This window comes from Megalops cyprinoides, chromosome 19 (assembly GCF_013368585.1).
Source record: "Megalops cyprinoides isolate fMegCyp1 chromosome 19, fMegCyp1.pri, whole genome shotgun sequence".
NCBI classification, from domain to species: domain Eukaryota; kingdom Metazoa; phylum Chordata; class Actinopteri; order Elopiformes; family Megalopidae; genus Megalops; species Megalops cyprinoides.
The window spans coordinates 23,403,884-23,426,054 of record NC_050601.1 but is presented as its reverse complement, the minus strand read 5'-3'; the positions used below and the strand labels follow the sequence as shown (position 1 = coordinate 23,426,054).

Genomic DNA, 22,171 nt, shown 5'->3' with positions numbered 1-22,171 from the left:
ACCAGGGTTATTTTTCTAAATCACAATAATGGATTGCATTTATATGGCTCCGTTCATGGATCTCAAAGCACTTTAGAGAGAGGTTGGGGGGGGGGGGGGTGACTCACCTCTAACATCCCCCAATTTTGAACCCCCACCATGCATCAGCTGAGGTGGAGATGGGCAGTCGTACAGCCAGTTTGAGAAGGGCAACAAGGAACCCACACTTCTTACTTACCACAGTGGATCAGGACTTTAATTTAACATCTTCTCTGAAAGATAGATACTTTTATAATATAGCAGCTCGGTCACTGCGGTGAGAGGGGAAAATCGCCCCCTACTGGCCCAATAACACTTAACAGCAGCTACCTGGTTTTCACATGCAAGTACCTACCGATCCCAGCCTTATTTAGCTTCAGCCATTGGGCAGAAGGTGACAGGGTTGTATGTCTAATCTGAAAAATACTATGAGACTGTATTTAAAAAAAAAAAAACAAAGGATCAGTGACTCCAAGAAATCAGGCACACTTTTTCATTGTTCATTGCCATAAATTACCTTACATCTGACATGTGCTTCTAATTAATATAAAATCTTATTATGGAAAATGTTAAGCCTACATTTGACAAGGCACTCCACAGATGCACCAAACGCCTAACAAGTAAACAGCCCTTTCAAGGTGGATTTTTAAATGTTTGGTAAGCCAAAGGACTACCTTTGGCCTTTGTTTTCTAAACCCCCTGATATTCCATTGAAGAAGACCAAAACTTATTTCAAAGGCTTATTCCCAAAAGCCAGCTCAATCAGTACAGATACGTATTCGTGTTTTACCCGTGTGATGCAGTCTTTCAATGACCACATTCTAAAAATTGTCTTCTTTTTAATGCTATAAAATGGCTGGATAACTGCTGCCATCACGTGGACTTTACTGGTACTGCAACTGCAAAGGTGCAACGCAAGAGTCCCCCTTTTTCCCAGCATTGCGTCACAGTGCTTTTTTTTCCCCCTGTCGGGTTGCTCTGGTCAGGACAGATATCGCTGGGCGAGATAAAACGTGTTGCCATGGCGACATCCTCTTTAGCGAGCCGGGCTGAGAGAAGTTCACTGTGGCATTCAGACAGACCGTGGTTCGACTCCGTTTTTTTTTTTTTTTTTGTTGGGAGATCTTATGACGCAGGAACTTAAAACCCGTATCTGCCTGGGAGAAGCCACAGCGAGCGGCATGGGGAGGTCTTTAACATGCGCAGGAACATTCTCCAGAGAGAGCTCCAAAAATGGAGACTTCTTATCGACAAAGAGGAAGACTCCCCGCTGCAAAAAATAGATATGTGTAGAATAACCGTCATGGTGCCCTATCTTTAACTTTGAGTGACATTTTAACAAGCCACCCCAAACGTGGTGCCCATTGAAATTAATGAAACAGAGCTTGTTAAAAAATATTTTAACCTAACCGCTGAAAATCATCACTCACAGTTATGGAGGACACACCATGGATTGGGATGACTCCCCATTGTCACTCACTCCATGAATGATATGCTGTCAATCATTGACTGGTATGAATCAATAAAAAGCATGTCTGTATCTTCAGCAGACCACTTTGGTTCAAGTGACTTTGAAATGTCATAGGCTACAAATAATAACTTTGCCCATCAGAGGGCCCTCACTTTCTCATTGCTACCAGCCGCTGTTGAATCTAGACTTTTGGATACAAAAAATGTAGATGTTTCCCAAGTGTGGCACAGGGGCTGTCAACTGTTTCATATTTACATTTTGGGCTTGATGATGCTGTTACTCGCACACTCACACACTCATCCAGATATGAGAAATCTCAAGAGTTACTCTCAAAAACTCAAAAGCACCATCAAAGGAATGCTTGTGACAATAAGAAGATGAAAAAGTAGTGGAATTTCTCTTTGGTGTTTGTATATGGCCCTTATGAAACACAGAGTGGTGCTAATTAGCAGTAAACTCAGTCATGATTCTCTGTTTCAGTCATTGTGTTCAAGCCCACGAGAATGATTAATTACATGAATAATTAGTCTTCACTCCAGATACGTTGCAAATGAGCTCAAAAAATTGACTGTTCAGTTCTGATGAAGAATTGGAAGCATCACAAAATATACACAGGGATGGAGACAAACATGGCAACCCATTCTTCACCGTTTTACTGTCCCTTAACTGCCCGCTAGTCTTGTTTGTGCGGGGAGGTCATGTATCCACAATGGAGCACACTGTTGTGTAACAGGGGAGGTATTGGTTTCTCTGCTCTGTGCCTGCTCCCAGAGGATGTGCCGTCTATATCCCTCTACCATAATGACTCCGCCTCCAATGATCATGTGACCAAATCTTGTCTTGATTGACAAGTGCAGGGAAGACCATGGAAAGGGGACAACCAGTGGTGTCGTTAGGTCCGATCATTCGGGGCTATAGCCATGAATATTTTAAGCCTAGCCCCAAATATTTTTGCCCTGAAAAGGGAGGTGTTTATAGGACAACAGACAGACTGTGTAACAGAGGAGAACTTGACCTGCAGCGTCCGAAGGTGTGATAATATTTATTTATTATAAAGGTAGATATACCCTCCCCAACCTACCGATGCCGATCTCCCTTCAAAAAAAAAGACAAGCCCCAGGCAAACTTGACTTAGCCCCGGATCTTTTCAATAGCTAGAAACGTCCCTGGGGACAACACTCTCCACAGTGCCAAGTTTGGTTTAAAAAGCACCCTGGATGGCTCCATTAGATACTGACGGCCAGGGGAAGTGTTTGGTCGGACGCACCAAGCTTCTGTAAATGCATCTAGTAAGGGGCAATGACTTTCGTGTGTCTTACAGAGAATCATGGGTCCGCACATTATTTGTCACAGCAGTGACCTGGGTTTCCAAGCTTACTCTCATTTCAAGTCATTTGAAATGACCGCGTGGTTTCAACGCTGTCAAGTCCACATTACAAACGGTCTGCATTATTACCATCTATTCAAAGCCTGTATTCCTTCAGTCCTCCATACTTCCTGATTCTAACTGGTGACAGAAGGTTTCTGTCCTGGCTATGCTGCTATGCTAGTTAAGTGTGTTTGTTTTAGACCACACCCCTTTATGAATATTCATAACCAGCCAGCAAATCAAAACACTTACAGCTTCAGCAATGGCAGAGTAAGTTCCATATTTAGAATTTTTGTATGCGTACCTTCACGTGTTGCTCTGAACGGTGGTGTCTTCTAAGCAAATAAATGTAACGTAATAATGATTGAGTCAGTTAGGTGCGTGAGGTGTCTATGATGACAGTTCAAGCTCTGCCCTGCATCCTGCAGTGCTTGGGTATTGGGGGAAGGGCATCTTTGGATTAGCATTGCTAATGGACTTAATTTTGATGTAACGTCTTCTCCATGTGGAAGGTACGTCAGAGACTGTGAGCTACGTGACGACAGTTCATATATACTGTGCTAATAACCTCATTCAGATCAAGCTTCACCTTATACATTCCACTGACTGCTCTCAGAGCAAAAGTGGATCTGATAAAATGTAACCTCATTAAATTACATTACATTATTGTCATTTGGCAGACACCCTCATTCCAGAGCGACTTACAAAGTGCATCTCATAAAGTGGCATTAAAAGTTGCACAAACACTAACGCCACTAACCGCAATCCTGCATGTGCCTCAGCTGAAAGACGTCAAGAGGACAAGCTTATCGCTTTGCCCCCCCCCCCCCCCCCCCCGTACAGTTGCATGGACCCAACAGCATGAAAATCATGTGTAAAGGGGGCGCTTTGATATGGAAATTTGCCATGTAGATTTTCAGCCATTTTCCCTGGAGCAAGGGTTGAGAATTACTGTATCCCCAAGCCACGCTGAAGGAAATATTCAAAAGATCTGATATTTCAAGAGTGGATTACATTCACTTTTTCCTCATTTTTGTTCTGAGAATATATATATATATATATATTCCCATACATATATACAGTATTTATATATACATATATGTCTATATATGTATATATTTTTAAATAGATAGCATAAGTATATTTTATAGGTCAACAATGCCATTGTATCAGAACATTTTCTACATTAAATCTTTTACATGTTTACAGGTTGTTGCTGCTGTTAACTCAGTGGTTAGATAAAGGTACAAACAGACACCACAGGACAGTCGCTCCATCAGTTTGTAAACAAGCAGAAATGACTGGTGGTACGTGTTGAGATTGGAGCCTGAATAGTGACAGAACTGTAGTGCACCTGCTAATTTTTTTATGGAGCCGTGTTCAGATGTTGTGGAACATACACCCCACTTCAACAGTGGACGGTTCATAAGAAAACTTTGTGTTCTGGTCTTGTGCTACAAGCCATCCCTTTTATAAAACAAGTCATGACTGCCACCCAGTGGTGGCAATTTGAATTGCCAAGGAGCGCCGTTCACCATTACACATTCCAGTTTATCTATATCATATCCACAAACCACAATAAATCTACAAGGATGAGCCAAAAGATTATGACCACCTGCCTAATATGCTGTTGGTCCTCCGTGTACCACCAAAACAGCGCCGACCCACTGAGGCATGGAATGTACAAGACCCCTGAAGGTGTCCTGTGGTATCTGGCACCAAAACATTAGCAGCAGATCCTTCAAGTCCTGTAAGTTGCGAGGTGGACCCGCCGTGGATCGGACTTGTCGGTCCAGCACATCCCACAGATGCTCTATCGGATTGAGATCTGGAGAATTTGGAGGCCAGGGCAGCACCTTGAACAATTCATCATGTTCCTCAAACCATTCCCAAACAATATTTGCAGTGCGGCAGGGTGCATTACCCTGCTGAAAGAGGCCACTGCCATCAGGGAATACCATTGCCACGAAGGGGTGTACCTGGTCTGCAGTTCTGACGCTCGCGTGCCCATTGTAGATGCTTTCAATGGTGGACAGGGGTCATCATGGGCACTCCGACTGGTCTGCGGCTAAGCAGCCCCATACGGAGCAGGGTGCAGTGCGCTGAGTGTTGTGACATATTCCTCCCGTAACCATAATTTAAATTTTCTGTGACTTCTGCCAGACCTTCTGTCGGTTCAGACCAGACGGGATAGCCTTCGTTGCCCTTCGTTGTCGGTAGGTACTCACCACTGCTGACTGGGAGCACCCCACAAGCCTTGCAATTTCAGATATGCTCTGACGCAGTCGTCTGGACATAACAATTTGGCCCTTGTCTCTCAGGTCTTTTCTCCTGCACATTTCTCCTACATCCAACACGTTGACTACGAGAAGTGATTGTTCGCTTACCATCTAATCTACCCAGACTTTGACATGTGCCCTTGTCTGGAGATGATCAACGTTATTGGGTTCACCTGTGAGTGGTCATAATGTTTTGGGTCATCGGTGTATCTTATAGCTGGGACTAGCATTGGTCACCAAATACTGAAGCTGTGACAGTGGATGCTTCAGGTGTATTATCTTCATCTGAAAAAAATTGCTGCAAGGTAGCACAAATGTGATGAGGATACAAACATTTATGTGAGATAAGGGAAAAGCGAAGTACTTGTAAAATGACTGAGGTTGTTTTATGCATCTTGATGACATTACCCACGCAGACTGCTGTGTGTCCGAACAGGGCCAGCCGGACGCGTAAGCAAACTAAGTGCCCGCCTAGGACCCCCCATGACCACCAGAGGGCCCCCAAGAGCACTTGAAATGTCCCAAAAGAGAGCTTGAAATGTTTTCTTTTTTTGTGATATATTATATCGTGTCAATGGTAATCACACAAAAACGCAATATTATTGACAATAGTCAATAATAGAGGCGGTGGGGGGCCCCCAAATCAAATTCTGCTTAGGGCCCCATAAAGGCTTGAGCCAGCACTGTGTCCAAGCACCAGTCTGATAGCGTAAGTAACAGGGCTTGAAGCACAAAGGATGCTGATGGGCCCCTGCTATTATAGTATTGACTTGGGCAAGGTACTTATCTTGAATTGCTTCAGTAAACATCCAGCTGTATACATGAATAGCAGCTCCAAATAGGAGTGCCTGTTAAGCTAAATTGCAGGATCTCAACACTAGGCTATCACATTAAGTTCAGGTTAAGCCCAAAGCACAAGTTTGTTCAATATTTTTCATCTTGGTTAAAGGTACACAAAATTTACTCGTCCAACCTTCTGTAGGAATTAGAGTCAGATATTCATTCAAGGCTGGCAGTATGATGACATGCCTAGGGAAGCTGCTTTACCAGAGGGCTAAAGGTTTTTTTTACATATATTTATTACCTTTATTACATGCATAAATGTAATATGTATAATATGTAGAATATTCCATTTGTCTATGGCCGTTGCCATGGTTAAGGATGTGGGCTGAGGTTATGGATGCCGTATCAATGGGCAGTTGCTCCTGTGAATTTTCTTTTTCCATTCCACAAGGCAATAGGATGAACCAGCAGCAGTGCAGTGACTGGCTGATGGTGACTAGCCAAGATAAGGTCATTTGTGGGATTTGGTTCAACAGCATTACTAATGTTTGGAAACCCTCCATGCTGGGTTGAGCGAAAGAATTTGTAAGAATAAAAAATATGAAATCTATTTTCTAAAGTATTAACATCCACCAGTAAAAAAAATTGTGTCAAAGGACTCAGTTCTGTGGTTAGTAAAAACTTTTATAAATTAAGATCCAATTCCAACATTACAGGTGGTTTAACTTAGCAGACGACTGAAGGTACTGTACAACAGAAGTACAGTGGAAAAATCAATGCTTGAAGTACATACAGTAAGTCTGAATATTTTAGGTTATTATTAACTGAAGCCCACAGACTAATAAAGGGCCCAAGTGGGAAACACCTGCACTGCTATAGTATAGCATACTTTCTGTCAATTGCCTTAATTTATGGATGTCTTGAGTGATGGCAGAACTCATTTTACATTGATTACCTGATATCCTTAATTCATCTCCATGATTAAGTTAATATCGGAGCCAAATCTACAACAATGGGGTCAATTTACACTAATCCCAGCTTTACCTGATAATGATTTAATGCGAATCCAGGAACATTTGATTTTAAATGATCCACTGATCTTTTCAAATCAAATCAGTTTATTCTATCCGTATCACGAGAAGGCATCACCCAAGCAATCAAAAAGCATTGCATATCATTACGCTCCATCTGTTCCTGGCTTCTTCTTTCAGGAAAACAGCTAAAAGTGACACTAATCGAAATGTTGTTCCTAGCTTCAAAAGCTGCCATCAAACAGCAGGAAACCCTAACCCTAATCTCTGCATTTGGGGGGGCGCATATTTTAGGTAATGTAAACATAAGAAAATGTTAGCATGCACATCATAAACACTGCTGGGCAAAAGGCTCTGGTGCTTTCCGATCTTATATTCTGATGCATGAGGAAAACTTTTCTTTGTGCACATTTTAGCCTTTTTGTTTTGTCGCTAAATCTCTGATGAAGTGCTGTTACTACAACGCATCCTTGAAGTCTTCATTTCCAAAGTGACCTTTGCCCTGTTTATGGATGGATGACACAGCTGTCCCCACATGCCACTGTCGTGTACTGCTCATCCTTCTTGCCCAGTTTAAAAGGACTCCAAGCCCCAGGGACTCTTAATGACAGGCGATGTTTCTCTGTACTTGTTGATAATACCTCAGATGCCACACCCTGAGTATCTAGTGATGCGAGCTATTTTCCTTTGTTTCCTTCCTTGTGAGGCTGAACTAGCCTAGAGTAACCTTGTAATCAAGTGATACATATCCATGTACTGTCTCTCTTGAATACATATAAGGGGTACACAAAATAATGGAAACATCAAATAATATATGAACATTTATTAACTAAGGAGGAGTGGGCCACCCTTTGCCTTCAGAACAGCTGCAATCCTTCTTGGAATGTTGTTATACATATTTGAAACAATTTCTAGTGCAATACTGGACCACTCTTCAACAAAGAAAAGCTCCAGTTCTGAGATGAGGTGGAAATCAACTCCAGAGTTTCACAACGTCCTATAAAAGTTCAGTGATGTTTAGATCTGGTGATTGGGAAGCCCATGGAAGGTATTTGACTTCATCTTGGTGTTCAGGAAAGAGCTCTCGAGTCCATTCCAGTGCATATAGGGGTGTTATTGTCTTGGAATATGGGAGCATCTTGAGGAAACAATGTTTGCACCTAGGGGGGAGCTGGGTGCTTAGCATTGCTTCGTACTCCTCAGCTGTAATTCTACCGTGCAAAGTAATAATCAGATCCAATCACTCCCACGAGTTGGCAATAACAGAACCACCAGCATGTTGAGCAGTTGGGATCAGACAATGTGGGTTGAGGGCCTCCTTTGCCTTTCTCTAAGCATAAACTCATCCAGATAAAAGACAACCCATCAGACCATATTTCTTCTACTGCTGCAGGTTTTTTTGCTCATCACACCAGGTCATCTCTTGTTGAATATGGGCCCCTTGTTTACACTGGTTTCCAAGTGGCAGCCCTACCTATTTGACATTCAAATAGAACATAGTGTTTGTTGGGACTGTGTCACAGAGGTGTAGATTCAGTCCTGTGGCAATGTTCGAGTGTGAGGTTTGGTGTTTTTATACTTTTCCCTTGTTTGGTGTATGCCATTCTCAAGTCAGCCTCCACACATAATTTTGCCGTTTCTGTGACTGATAAGGGCACCAAATTTGACCGCTTTCAAAATCTGTTATATCATTAATGTTGCTTTAGAAACTCACATATTACAGTGTTGATTTTTAAAATGCCTTTTATAGCAGAAACATACTGGCAATAGTACTGACATTTATATGGAATATGTAGACTTTCTTGATTGCAATTAAATTACTTCAAAACCTCAGATGACTTTTTGGCAGTTCATTTTAAAATGTGTGTATGTATACACCTATTGTCTGGCAACATCAATTAAAGTGTAATTGTGGACAAGGGACATGTGTCAACATTGGATGCAATGGACCCTGTTGGCAGGTAGCTAGCTATGCTTAATATAAAGTTACAGTCAGCAATGTGAAATACAGCTGTGTGTAACCAAAGTGTCACTCAACACATACCACACCGACTTTTCAAAATGGGATTCAAAAACCATTTATAAAACATCACCCCCTTTGAGATCACACAGGGCCGTCAGATTAATCTCATCAATGAGGAGCTGTTTAAAAGGATGCATCTTAAAATTTGTGAAATTTGGGAAACAAATTTCCCTGCATTTGAGCCAGGATGTATAAGCACTACCGCAAGATCAATGAACAACGATAACCAAGTTTAAAGGAGACCTAAAGACAACCAAAGGTAAAAGCTTGGTTTCTTTAATGCAAGAATCATTATTACACATTAATAACCATTCAATGGTCTGTACTTTTTTTTTTTACAATATGTACCACATGTATCATACCAGCACCTAAATGTTAAGTATATACATTAGATATTCTTAACTACTGACAAAAAAATGAATTCTATGAGTGAATCCAAAAAATAAAGATTGTACTGGATGTACTAAGTGCATGACCATCATAGCACCTCGTTCACCATGTCACACAATTACCAGCCGCTTCAAACGAGACGAAATATCAAATTTGGAAAAGTTCCAATATCAATACCTTTTAACGTTTCGCTTTAAAACTTCCACTTTTAAAGGAGGCTGACCTAGCCCCATAAAAGTGGTGTGCTGCAGAAGAATATCACTCGTGTGTGTGAGGCTGCGAATGGGGAGAACACCGTGATAAAACTGAACAGCACTGCTGAAGCATATACGCCGAGCAGAAACAGAAGAACAAGAACACAAAAACCAGAGTAATATCAGATATGGTGCCCATCTCGTACACTGGATGGGCGTAACTTCAGCCTTAAAACTTGGAAATGTTCATCTATGATGATCTTGCTAAGTACTAACAGACATCCTCCAAGATGAGTGGGTAACAGCAAGTCATTATTAGCAAGAGGCATCTACTATGGTGGTCAAAGACATGGCGATTGTTATCAAATTCAATAATCGGGGGGAGGGGGGGGAATCTAGGCGTGTTTTTTTGACAGCCCTCGTTTTCCTTTTTTGGGGGGAGGGGGGAAATAATAAGTTGTGGTGAGGAGTAAGTGGCGTTTTTATTTTAAGCAGCACAGTGCGTTGACCGGAGGGGCGGGGCGGGGTGAGAGGGGGGGATGGGCTGGGGAGGGGTTTGGGACTCCATTCAGATCATTCGGTTGCGTTTATGGGTTGGAGAATCTGTGATGACGTCGCACTGGACCGACGCCCGCTTGCGCGTGCCGCCGTTGTCCAGGTGGAGGGCCATCTCTTCCGAGATGAAAGTGTTCAAGTCCACATCGTGAAGGCCGTTTCTCCGGCGGCCGGGGTTGGAGCTGCCGCTCACGTGGGTGGGGGACCCCGGGGTGCCCGAGCGGACGCTGATGCTCGCCATTGCTCCGCTCAGACCTGGAGGACAGAGGGGGGGGGGGGGGAGGCACCGTCACAATGGCTTCAGTGATTTTCATAAGGGCAAGATGACATTCAACACCCTTTTAAACAGGATTCTTGAGCTGCATTTCATTATATGTTGTCGTATTTAGCTGCGATACCCCTTCTGGAACATTCGAACATTGCATTACAGTGCCACGTTTCACTGCAATTCTTGTCGGAAATCATTCTAGCACTGCAGTTCAATGTCAATTTTAACTCCAATCCAGGAATTCCACAAATTAAAATATCTGAAGGATATCTGTTCTGAGTAACCATCAAGCCTCCTACCGCAAAACTTCATCTAAGCACAATGCGCGATCAGGTGTTAGTTGCTAAAGTTTGACCAAACACAAACCAAAAGGTATATAGAAACTGCATGTGTAAAGAAGTGAAGCTCAAACTCTTCCACTTCCACTGCACCAGCCCTGTCCATCCCAGGAAGTGCCAGCCTCATCCTAAAGACATTATTGCAAACAGCTTAACTGCTCTCTCAGCTTTAAACTGCAGCAAAGCAAGACAACCATGAAATCCAATTCACCCTTTCAGCTTGCTTTTGTTTTCTCTTTTCGTGCCACTTCAGACATGTTGATTTGCCAATAATTAAGTAAACTGGAAGCCGCTTGAATTAGGCTTGTCCACTGTAGAACTTCCAGAAGAGTCTTCAGTTACAAACACCTTCCAATTCCACACGCATTAAATAAAACTAAAAGTCTTCAAGATTTCTCTACCATTCACTTTATTCAAATGGCCTCAAAGGATCATGTTGTCTAGCACAGGTGTACTGGCAGCTCCTATGTACAACGATTGCCTTTTATGTACTGATCTGCTATTGGCTGCTGCACTAGGGTTGGGAACCGAAACTCAGTTCCAAATCAGAACCGAATCCAAAATGCCAAGTACCAAGTATCCGTAAAAAAAAAAAAATGAATTTCGGTTCTGCTTATCGGTTCCTAAACACGATAACCCTTTATTACTGCAAACAAAGGCTACATACCTGCAAGGATGTACGTAGCTACCTGCCAGGATCTGTCTGTTATTACGTCATGCATCAACGCAACAGCGTGTCCACTCGTTTAGCCCACACGTATGGTCACACCCGTGTGATTAGCTGTTCAGCATGTATGCTACAACCAGTGCGATTAGAACACTAGATTGGAAAAATTCTAGCTAATTTTAGCTTTGAGGAAACAGCGATTTAACATTACAAATATAGCAAATGCTAACTGAAAACTATGAGAAGCTTAACGCTGACGAAAACACAACGAACCATGCAACGTAACGCGAGGTACATAGCATAAAAATAAGTTCGAAAGGGTTAAATACGAGCTAGCATGCATGGCTAACATCACAACAGTGTGAAAGACCGCAGTAAACGTTCATAAGTGTGGCTTCACGTTAGAAAAGAAAACGATTACAAGGCAAAGTGTAATGCATGGGGGAATTAATTAGCTGCAAGTCAGGTTGCACATCAAATCTGACCAAACGGTTAAGGCAACACAGCGTCGATCTGAAAGACTGTACAGTGTTTGATGTCTTGCGATAAGCAGGATCGGAATCGATAAGCAGAATCGGAATCTGAATTGATAAAATTCAAACGATACCCAACCCTCTGCTGTACTAGCTGTTTTCATGATACATTCAAGATTTGCCATGTGGGAATGCTAGGCGCTGCCCAAAAAAGGAGTAATATAAAGATCTTTGTCTCATCTTAAAGCGTAATATGAAACCCTCAATCATTATAAGGCTATGCTGATTCGCAGCCGTTCCTTGCAAAACTAAAAAATAAAGCTGACATGTTGGCTATACATTTCCAATATAAGACCTCAACAAATGGCAGTGTTAAAAAAAATACATATACATGCAAATACCTCAAAACATATACATAAACACATTCAGTACAGCACCTCCACACTCATCATGAAGGCCAGTACTTTCAACAATCGCTGCAGTTCCCTATAATATCAAATGGAAGCACTTATTTGCTGGAAAAGGGCTTTACCATGCAATGCTATGGCTTCTCGGAAGGGCTGCAAGTCCGTCTCTACGGAGGAGCCAGTCTCTGTGGGAGATGCCCGGTTCGGTGACACGACAGTCAGTTTGGGCGGAGCTCTAGAAGTCCGTGGCGGGGGAGCTTTCCCGCACAGGAAGCTGATCAAGTCCTCTCTGCGGATCGTTCTCCGCCTCTTTTTAACCCATGCCAATACGTCCTTATTGCGCCGCTGATAGCCGATCTGAATTCCTAGATCGTAACTCCTCTGATGGGCTTCCACGCTTTCTGTTGAGAAGGGGGGAAAAACAAAATGAGTAAACCGTACTTCCGCTGTGAACATATTCCATGGATACTGATGGCCGAGCCCAAGATGGGTATTTCAGGGGAGATTTTACACAGCCAAAGTATGGTAGCTAGGTCTGTGTTCAGCTAGGATGCCCCCCAAGCCCTTTTCCCTACAGTTCCCTGCTGACAACTGTTCACATGCTCTGGTTAATTGGGAAACATCACTCAATATCAAGAGCTGGGGTTTTCTTAACATCAAGTTAATAGACTGATTTAAACACCTATAATGCTATGCTCTAATTCAGCGTTCTGAATCCTCCACCTCCCTGTGAAGGTCTGTCCTGATGCGGGTCAGTGTGGAGGATATCTGGGTCAAAATGCTCTTGGGTTTTAGACTGGCGCCCAAATTCATTTTATGAGCAATGCACTCCATCCTTAATTTTGGGGACAGCTTCCAATTTGCTTTTTTCAATTTCAGCAATTATCAAACCCAGCTTCATTAAACAAAATAGTTACTAGTAAATATGGCATATGTGTCTGGAAATATCTGATTTTCTCTTAGATGAGAAAGACCCTTGACTGTAAGGTGTCACCAAAATAATTCACAAAACATTTTCTGCAGATATTCCTGAGGTAACATTTTGGCATGTCTGACAGTACCATTTTGCACTTATGTCATCTCAGAATGACAACTTTAAAAGGGCCTGGACACAGGCCACTTTCAAGAAGTAGTAAATAACCCTTTAACAAGTGGTAATATAAAGCAGAGTCACCACGTGTGTACTTTGAGCCACCACAGCCACAGTAATCCACAGTCTCCATTAGGATGTCCAAGACTTCCAGGGCAGTCATCAACATATGCACAGAATGTGCTGTTACATACAGTACATTAACCCTTGGGGGTTTAAAGCAAGATTTAGAGTACAAGTGCACATAGTAAGACTATAAACACAGCAGGAGGTTCTGGAGCCCATGTTCCACTCTGAGAACCTTAGGTTTCATACTGTGCAATGCATGAGTCATGCTACAATATGGAGATGTAAGCAGAGCCTCCATCTTAACTCAGGTCTATATAACAAAGTCTTATTCAGGCTGGCTTAACACAGGGTATCTTATTTCACGACCTTCTGCTTTACAGAAGGACTCCACAATTCTGTCCTGTGCTCTATCCAATCCCTTATGATAGTATATCATCAAAACGCACCTTGAGGGCACGAACGTATCAAGTGCACAAAACTGCAATTATAATCCCTTTTAAAATCAAAGCAATGATGTAAAGCTTCACATGTGTGTTGCATTACTCATGTCCTGGTGCCAAGAGTCAATTATTGCGCTAATACATGTTCAGTGGCGTCACTGACATTACACGTGCGTGAGCAGATCACTCCCCAACTCCCAAAAAAGCCCTCCAGAATGATGCAATTTAAAGTGAACAGGTGGCCCTAAACAGCACCGGTGCCCTCTAAATGTTACGTTCTACAAGCACCATTCACAATAAAATGAGAATGCGTTGCTTTCATGTGGACACAAAGCACAACAGATCCAAAGAACGAGAACGAACCCTTTTACCTTTATACAGGTTGGTGACAGCTGTTGCAGCATTTTGAAAAGGTACCCACAGCGACAGTCCCTGTTGCTGGCACACTCGGTCTAGAGAAGGGGATGGACGGCAAAAGTTGCTGAAGTTAGAGCAATGTTGCTAGCCGGCTAAAACAAGTGATCAAAGCAGCCCATATGACTTCGCCATTTTACAAGACTCCAGTCCTAGCTAACAGTAGATACTTATCAGGCTAGCTAGTGCAATGGCACGGTTTTCGAGCGCACAGTGTACGAAGCCATTTGTGCTACTACTCTTTTGAGTCAATTTTAGTAACTTCCCATATTCTTAATATGTACTTACTAACTAGACTAGTAACTATGCGTTCAGCCGTATCTTCTGTAGTGGAGTTAGCCTAACGCCATTTTGTTTACAGTAGCTAGCTAGCTACCCAGCTAACAAAACACCGCAACGTTGCATTGCTAGCTAGCTAGCTGCAGCGAGTTAGCGAGCCGGCTAACTAACATTATTCATTCCCTCGACAGTTAGCTTCATTGTCAAATAAGTAATTGTCTCTAATAGCATTTTTGCAACTAGCTGGCTAACTAGCTAGCTAGTTAGTTGAGTCTCACAATAAGCTGTGGCTAGCTAACGTAGCTATCTAGCTAGTCTATCTTGCTACAATGAAAACTGTATTCCGATAAATTCCCTTCGCCATTTTGTTTTGCTAAGCAATTAAATATATTCAAAAATATTTTTCCTATGGTCGAGCTTTCATCGTAGTACACAAAAGCAACCTGGCTGTGTCTGTCGACTGTCAATGATGTATAGCGAGCTATTTTTTTCAAAAATAACAGTTTGGTACTATAATGTCAGTTGTTTTTTTACCCAGAGACCTCCTCCCTGCGCTTCGCCATTTTGTTCCACTTTGCATAGCTTAGCTTAGCTAGCAACAACCCCAGGCAGCCCCCAAACTGTCATTTACCGTTCTAGCTAACGTTAGCTCGCTAGTTAGCTAACTAGCCGAATTGCCCGTGTTGAGTTACCCAGTTAGGAATGCACGTACCTTAGTTTGGTTAAACAAAGAAAGCAACGGAAACCAACAGCTAGCTGAGTAACACCTCGTTTAATTAGCTATGTAGCTCGCCACATTTAGGTACAAAGAATATGTTTCTCAAAAATATTTTTGAGACAATGTGGCATATGATTCTGGCTCTCATCGCCATTTTGCTTAGCTGACTAACAACTAGCCAGCTAACCAAGTCAACCAGTAAGTTGCTAGCGGGCAAGCTATATAACTAGCGACCCCGTGTCGGTTGTACGGCTACTGTTAGCTACTCAACTAGCTAGTTGGTTAACCGTTTCACCCAATAATGCTATTATTAGTCAAATGTCTACCCGTTTTAGCTACCCAAAATTACTGGGTGTCGAGATAACTAACTTAGCAAGCTAAGTAACTCGGACCTTTGTAGAGCTGTGCGACAGCGGTGGCGGAATTTTGGAAGAGATGCCACAGTTTCTGTTGGCTCTGATCTGCCTCCTCTTCGCTCGGTTCCTCCTGCTCGGCCTCGGCTAAACACTGCCGCTCCCATTTCGAGAACCAATGTTCGGGGCCGTGTTCCTGGATCTCCGCTTCCCCCTCCTCCTTCTTATCCTCCATTGCCGCACTTAGTGTCTTTAACGTTACTAGCAATGTGCTATTTCTTGTAGAGGGGATTATATCCTCGCTAGCTGGTAGGAATCTCCGTCACGTATTCATCAATGGTATGGCTGTTATTCTCACATCAATTTCTACGCACAGCTACGTCCGCTCGCCGACTCCCAAACAAACTGAACCTATTACGCCACCGACCTCAAGATATATGGAAAGCAGATTACCTTGCTGGTTTTAGAAGTTCGCCTTTTTGCCTCAAGTCGATTGGTGATAGGCTACAGCAGCTCAGCTGGTGCGGGTTTTGAATGTTATCTCGAGTTTCCATTGGTCAAAAGCAACATCTGTCAACAACCGCCACAAAGGAACCCTCATGTAGCAAGTTAGGCAGAGAGGCTTGACAGGGCAGCCTTATAGCGCAGACTCCCTGCTGCCTTTACTTTTGTTTGGCTGACAGCTGTGAAGTACTGACGTTACTGCTAACACGCCCCGAAAGCACACATGCCACATGTAGCTCAGCTGGATAAATCTCCGACTGGAGTATTTCTAATTGCAGATCTTGGTAACGCGTTTGTTTTGTTATGAATTTAACACGACTAGAGGTATGCTTTATAGTTCTTGTCACGTATTTGTCTGGTCACGTATTATACTCCGATAGAATCTCGTGAAATATGGCCCTCTGAAACTCCCTGTTGTCATCGGACCACAAAAAACTCTTTTACTGGCATAGCCGTCAGTGTGTTGGTTTGACAGTGCATTTTGATTGCTCAGTCAGAATTGTCAAGAGTCTAGCCGGAGCATACCAACTGTAAAAACAAAATTGTCTGTTAGCTAACACGGACCCTACTAAAGAAGCATGTAAGAAACCAAGGAGATTAATATTGTTAACTACGAACAGAATGACAGAACAAGTGAAAATAACTGATAGCAAGAGCTGGAGAGGTACATTTACCAGAAGATGGAACACTGCATTCTGAAAACTGGCAATGTGGACTGTTCTGAAGTTGTCTGCTGAATCTTAACAAATGTTCCCAGTTCCTGACTTGGGTGTCTGGTTGTCCTTCAGGCTGACCTCTTAATAACCATATGTGTCGTTATGCAGAGAAGAGCTTCTTCACAGTGCTTCACAATCCAGCTACTGACAAACAAACTAGATTCTGCTGGTCAAGTCATGGATAAATGTCTTGTACAATCAACATAACTTCTCCATGAAAAACCATTGACAAGCTGGCTGAGATGAGACATTCTGCATCATACTTGCAGCTACAGCAGCTATTAAAAATTCATATTTGTTTCCAATGTTTAAAGGCTCACAGTTTTGATAATGGAGTACACAAAGCACCACTGTCAAGTGAAGTAAGTAGAGGTGGGAAATATCATTGTGCTAGCAAACACTAAACCTGTGTGCTACAGAAAAGTCTACAGTTACATCATTTCAGCTTCATGTTGTAAATTGTTCAGCTTGTGGGTTGGCTTCTGCCTTCGATGCTGTGTTCCCCTGGTATCTCACAATGCAACAGTCAGTTTAGTTTTTGAGCAATACACCAAGCAACAACAGAAGTCAGCATGTCCCTTTCAGCATGGGACTCTCACATCATTGCCTTTCTCGTGAATGCGTCACATGACTGTTTGGAAACCACAGCCTTAATAGGGTGACCCATGGTTATCATTATGTACCCCACTAGACCCACATGGGGGGTTTGAGAGCGAATCCCAGCCTCTGAAGCTCAGCACGTCTGGTCAAGTTGAGACTGCTACTAGAGATCTTTTACCCAGTTAAATGTACTCAGTTGTCATGTTCAAATGGCGACATCTGATCAGCTATTCAAATCACCAAGGAGACAGCAGCAAGAGTCAGAACCTGGACAGAGGGCTTGGATTCCAGACACTTAGCCATGCCCACTGGGGGTGGTCCGAGGGAGCAAGGTAGAAGCAGCAAGACTGCATTCCATTTCAGGCAAGTGAGAGGTGTGTAAGGGAACAGGTCCGTACATCACACGAGGTCACACATGTACATACTTGAGGACAGAGAGGAAGGGTGTCATTTGAGACCACATTTTGGGACATTCTCTGCTGTCATCATTTTAGTGCAGTGGCTTATGAAGAAATGAGCAACAGAAAAAAAAACAACATAAAACCATGGAAACATGATTCTTTTTTCCCCTTTCCTGAGCACATCCATTGGCACAAGAGGGTCACATGCCATGTTGAATCTCTCCTCACTGGCCTTCAGAGCACTTCTAATTCCCGCATTCTCAATTCCAGCCAGTGGCATCCCATTAGCCTGAAATAGGGGCATAGAGCTTTAAATTTTCCTTTGCTTGTTTCTGATGAATAAGCTTGTCGATTTCAGCACAGGTCATAAGGTCATGAGCAGCTGATTCTTTTTAATCAAAAGATGTTCTATGCATCATCATACAGACAGGAGCTCAGAGTTAATCATGACTAAAAGAGTTCAGTATAGTTGTGTTGTTTTCCTCCTGTTGTTTTGTTCCTGTCATTTCATATTGTTATGTGGATCATTTTCAACTGAAAGATGTATTATGAAAAGAACAAAAGAACCGAGACACTCAACTAAAGTGATAAAAGAGCATTAAAATGTCTTAAAAACTCTCAGATGAAGGCATGACACCGAAAACACAGGCACACTTTTTTTTAACACGTAGAACTTGCCATGTAATTTAACCCTCTTTTTCACTGTAGTTGAGTGCCTTGGATCTTTTGATCCTTCTATTTCTGTGACTGTAGTTAGTTTGTATGAAGCTCACTTCTCTATCTTGCCTTTGTTTAAACGATGTTTTATTTTACCATGTAAAGTCAGACAGTGGATAACATGCATTTTTCATCAATACCTCACCAGTTAGCTTTAGCTGTATAATAATGATTAAACACAAGCTAGACTTGTCTGTCTGCTTTTATGTGCAAATTCAGATAAGGTTCTTAAGGCAGACAATAACCATTAGGTGGTCTGGCATAACAAGGGGGGGTCAGTGCAGCTGTCAATATACGATCAATACATATTTACATTGTTACAGGAATGTGTGATCACTCCTGCACCCATGGTGAGTGGCTCTAAAAAATTACATAGTCAAGTATATTCTTCCATTACAAATTATGTGTTATTAATTAATTACAAAAATAGCCTTTAGGACATTTTTACAAATAGTGATGGAAGACTATTTTAAACAATAAAAAGTAGGAGGTGTTAACAAGCGCAGGCAGCTTTTCTTAAAGGAAAGTTTTATTTTTCTCATCATAGAAAAATCTGAATTGAAACCTTGTGGCCTTGTATGGTAATTAAAGTGTCTTCTTTTTAAATTGCCAGGCCCGGATCAACCTTATTGAATGTTTTTATAATCACAGTCAGTTATGGATGAAGCATATTTCAAGCTTCTGTGATGAGAGATGTACTATAGATGTGTGTTTCAGTTTTGGCATAAACACAAGTGTGTAGTATGTTTGGATAAAGCTCTCCCTTCCTCCCTTCCCAACAAGGAAAACCTTTCCTTGTTGCTGTCTGCACTAGTTATCACAGCACTGTGATGCATGTTTACACAGAATCAGTTGTGAAGCCTACTTACCATATTTCACACCATTTTATTAGATGCACTTTGTACTCATTCCTAGTAATGTACTCTGGGTAAGAGCATTTCCTAAATGATAAAATGTAAATGTAAACTTATAAGAAAGTTTCACAAAAATGCCAATTTTTACCATATGGTCTTACCACATGGTCACATAGAGCAGTGTTTCGCAAACCTCTCCTGGAGGACCACTTGTCCTGCATGTTTAAGATCTCTCCTTGCTCCAGCACAGCTGATTCAAATGCTCAACTGGTTTTGAACTCCTGAAGCTGCTTAATAACAAACTTATCATTTAAATCAGCTGTGTTGGAGCAGGGAGAGATATAAAACATGCAGGACAAGGGGTCCTCCAGGAGAGGTTTGGGAAACACTGACACAGAGTAAACAAAAAATGCATGGTACTAAGACTTAGAAAATTGGTTAATTTACATATAATGTACACAACAACAGTAATCCTATTGTGTTCCCAGATTTACAACATTAGGGGGAGGTGCTGTTAGGCTCTGCTAATAGGCTATAAAGCACAGAAATAACTAGTTTCATAAGAATATCTGAAAGAGCATTTACAGTGTTGCTACATAAATGAGCATGGTTGTCAGATTTTATAGGAATCCAATTTGATAAGAAAGGGCTGGTTAAAAAAACTCAAAGCATTTTCCATCAGAATGTTGCAATTCATAAAAACTTCAGCTTTGTTGGAGCATTTATTATGATTAACGTTTACAGCGGATTTAGCATTGCATCAATGACACATTAAGTATGTGCTGAGTACAAGGAGTGGTCCCTTCATTAGTGAGGAATTGAATGGGGTTTCATCTGAGAGCCAGGAATGGGGTCCTTGTTTTATTCTCTCAGATATTCCCCATTGACTTCAACAGAGGCCACTGCATGGAACTGCTGTATCCCAAGTTCCACTTGTGGCAAAATCTCTCCATTTATGGCAAATGTATTTCACCAATGATGTGAAATACCCTACTGGGTAAGCACTGTTTCAGAACAAGCAATTTCTTTTCTTCTCAGTACTGTACATTCTCAATATCTATCTATTAAACTATATGGTTTTTGATAATGCAGCAACATATTTATTCATATTTTAGTCATATTTAGTCATACCGATTTGGGAGTTTATGTTATTTGATCCTTTGTATCCTGGTTAATGTCATCTAGTATGCTTCCAGGATCACTCAAATAGCTCACCACCTTTGCTGCTAGGAGGAAAAGAGCAATGACAGAGTCACATGAAATCACAAAAAACCTATGGCAAATGAGAACAAAGCAATGCCTGCCGACAGATGAGTCTAGAACTTTAATGATAGAGGGAAAACAGGGAGTTGAACACTGCGATAAGCAGACCATCTCAGGGCTATGGCGCAGAGGTAGGGTGTGATCCAATCAGAAGGACATCAGCACAAGTAGTGATGAAATTAGACATCAGATGCAATTTAGAAAATTAAACTAAATGGCCACGTGAAGCAAAGGTGAAATGAAAGGAAATATCGACTGCAGAGATAGATGTTGTAATTATTTATGTGAAAAGATGTGGAAAAGGGCTGTTAGGTAAATGCAATAAAAAAGCAGGTGACCTTTCGGATGATGTACACTTTTGTCAGAATTAAATCTGACAGATTAAAAAGTAATATTTGTCACCACATGGTTATAGGTAAAATCCAGCATACATAATGAGTACATATAGTATTTTATTTTAAATATGTGATTCTGTGTACGTTTTGATGATGAACAAGTATAAAGAGACAATATATGTTAAAACATATACACAAAATTGCATAAACAAAATTGCAGTAATTGATAATAGTTCAAACACAATATATGTGTTTTGAAACATTCCAGTTTGGCAGGTGCAACAGTAAAAACAGTAAAGTGAGTGTGACAGAGAAAGACTTGCAAGTACCTATCAAAAAGGATATATGAATCAAAATGTGAGACAGGTACAGGAATCTGTATATGCAGCATGAGGGCAGTGAGTCAAAAGGTTACTTGCAGCAGCAACAGTTGCTATAAAACTAGGCTTGTAATGAGAGGGGTTAAAGTGAATTCAACTGTAAACAGAGCAGTGCTTAACCTGAATTGCTTCTGTAAATACCTAGGTGTATAAATGGATAACAGAATGAAGCAGTAGGTAAAGTAACTTGATAGACAGAAAATGATATAATGTAATGCCAGCCTGCAAAGAATAATTTTTTAAAAGGGCAGTGTGAAATAATTAAAATAACTGAAATAATAATTGAAATAACTGCAATGTAAAGAGCAACAAAACAGTAGCTGGCAAGCCTTAAAAAATACAAACAAGAAATTAATACCATGCCTATATGTTTCTCCAACATCTTGGAATTTTATTGTATGAATACTTCTCTTATTAAATCCAGAAAAATTACATAAATGATGTAATTTGTAATCATGGGGAGATATAAAACATGAAAAAATATTTTTAAATGCATTCTGATTAAAATATATTAGTGGTGCTTACTTATAAAAAATAAAATCTGCAGTATGGCAAATTAAGGCTTTGGAAAAAGTGCCATCAAAGCAGTTCATATTCTATGAACTCAGGTACTGTAATCAACAAACAATAAACAACAAGAAAACCTCCTTCACATTAATGAAAGCATCAGAAATAAGATTCATTTTCACAAGAATTATCTTATTTGAAAAATATCTGTGCCTGCCATTGACAACTGTTTTGTATGCTAAGTAAAGTTAAAGAAAGAAAGAAA

General features: G+C 41.4%; 1 protein-coding gene across 1 annotated transcript; it reads right to left on the bottom strand.

Annotated features, from left to right (window-relative positions):
- Positions 1-8,280: 8,280 nt before the first annotated feature.
- On the bottom strand, positions 8,281-16,030 carry LOC118795093 (UPF0472 protein C16orf72 homolog). Its single transcript, XM_036553453.1, has 4 exons — positions 15,669-16,030; positions 14,237-14,317; positions 12,392-12,667; positions 8,281-10,368 (listed from the first exon to the last, which is right to left on the bottom strand). The coding sequence occupies exons 1-4, from the start codon at positions 15,862-15,864 to the stop codon at positions 10,127-10,129; spliced, it is 795 nt and encodes a 264-aa protein (XP_036409346.1). The 5' UTR covers positions 15,865-16,030; the 3' UTR covers positions 8,281-10,126.
- Between the last annotated feature and the right edge of the window lie 6,141 nt (positions 16,031-22,171).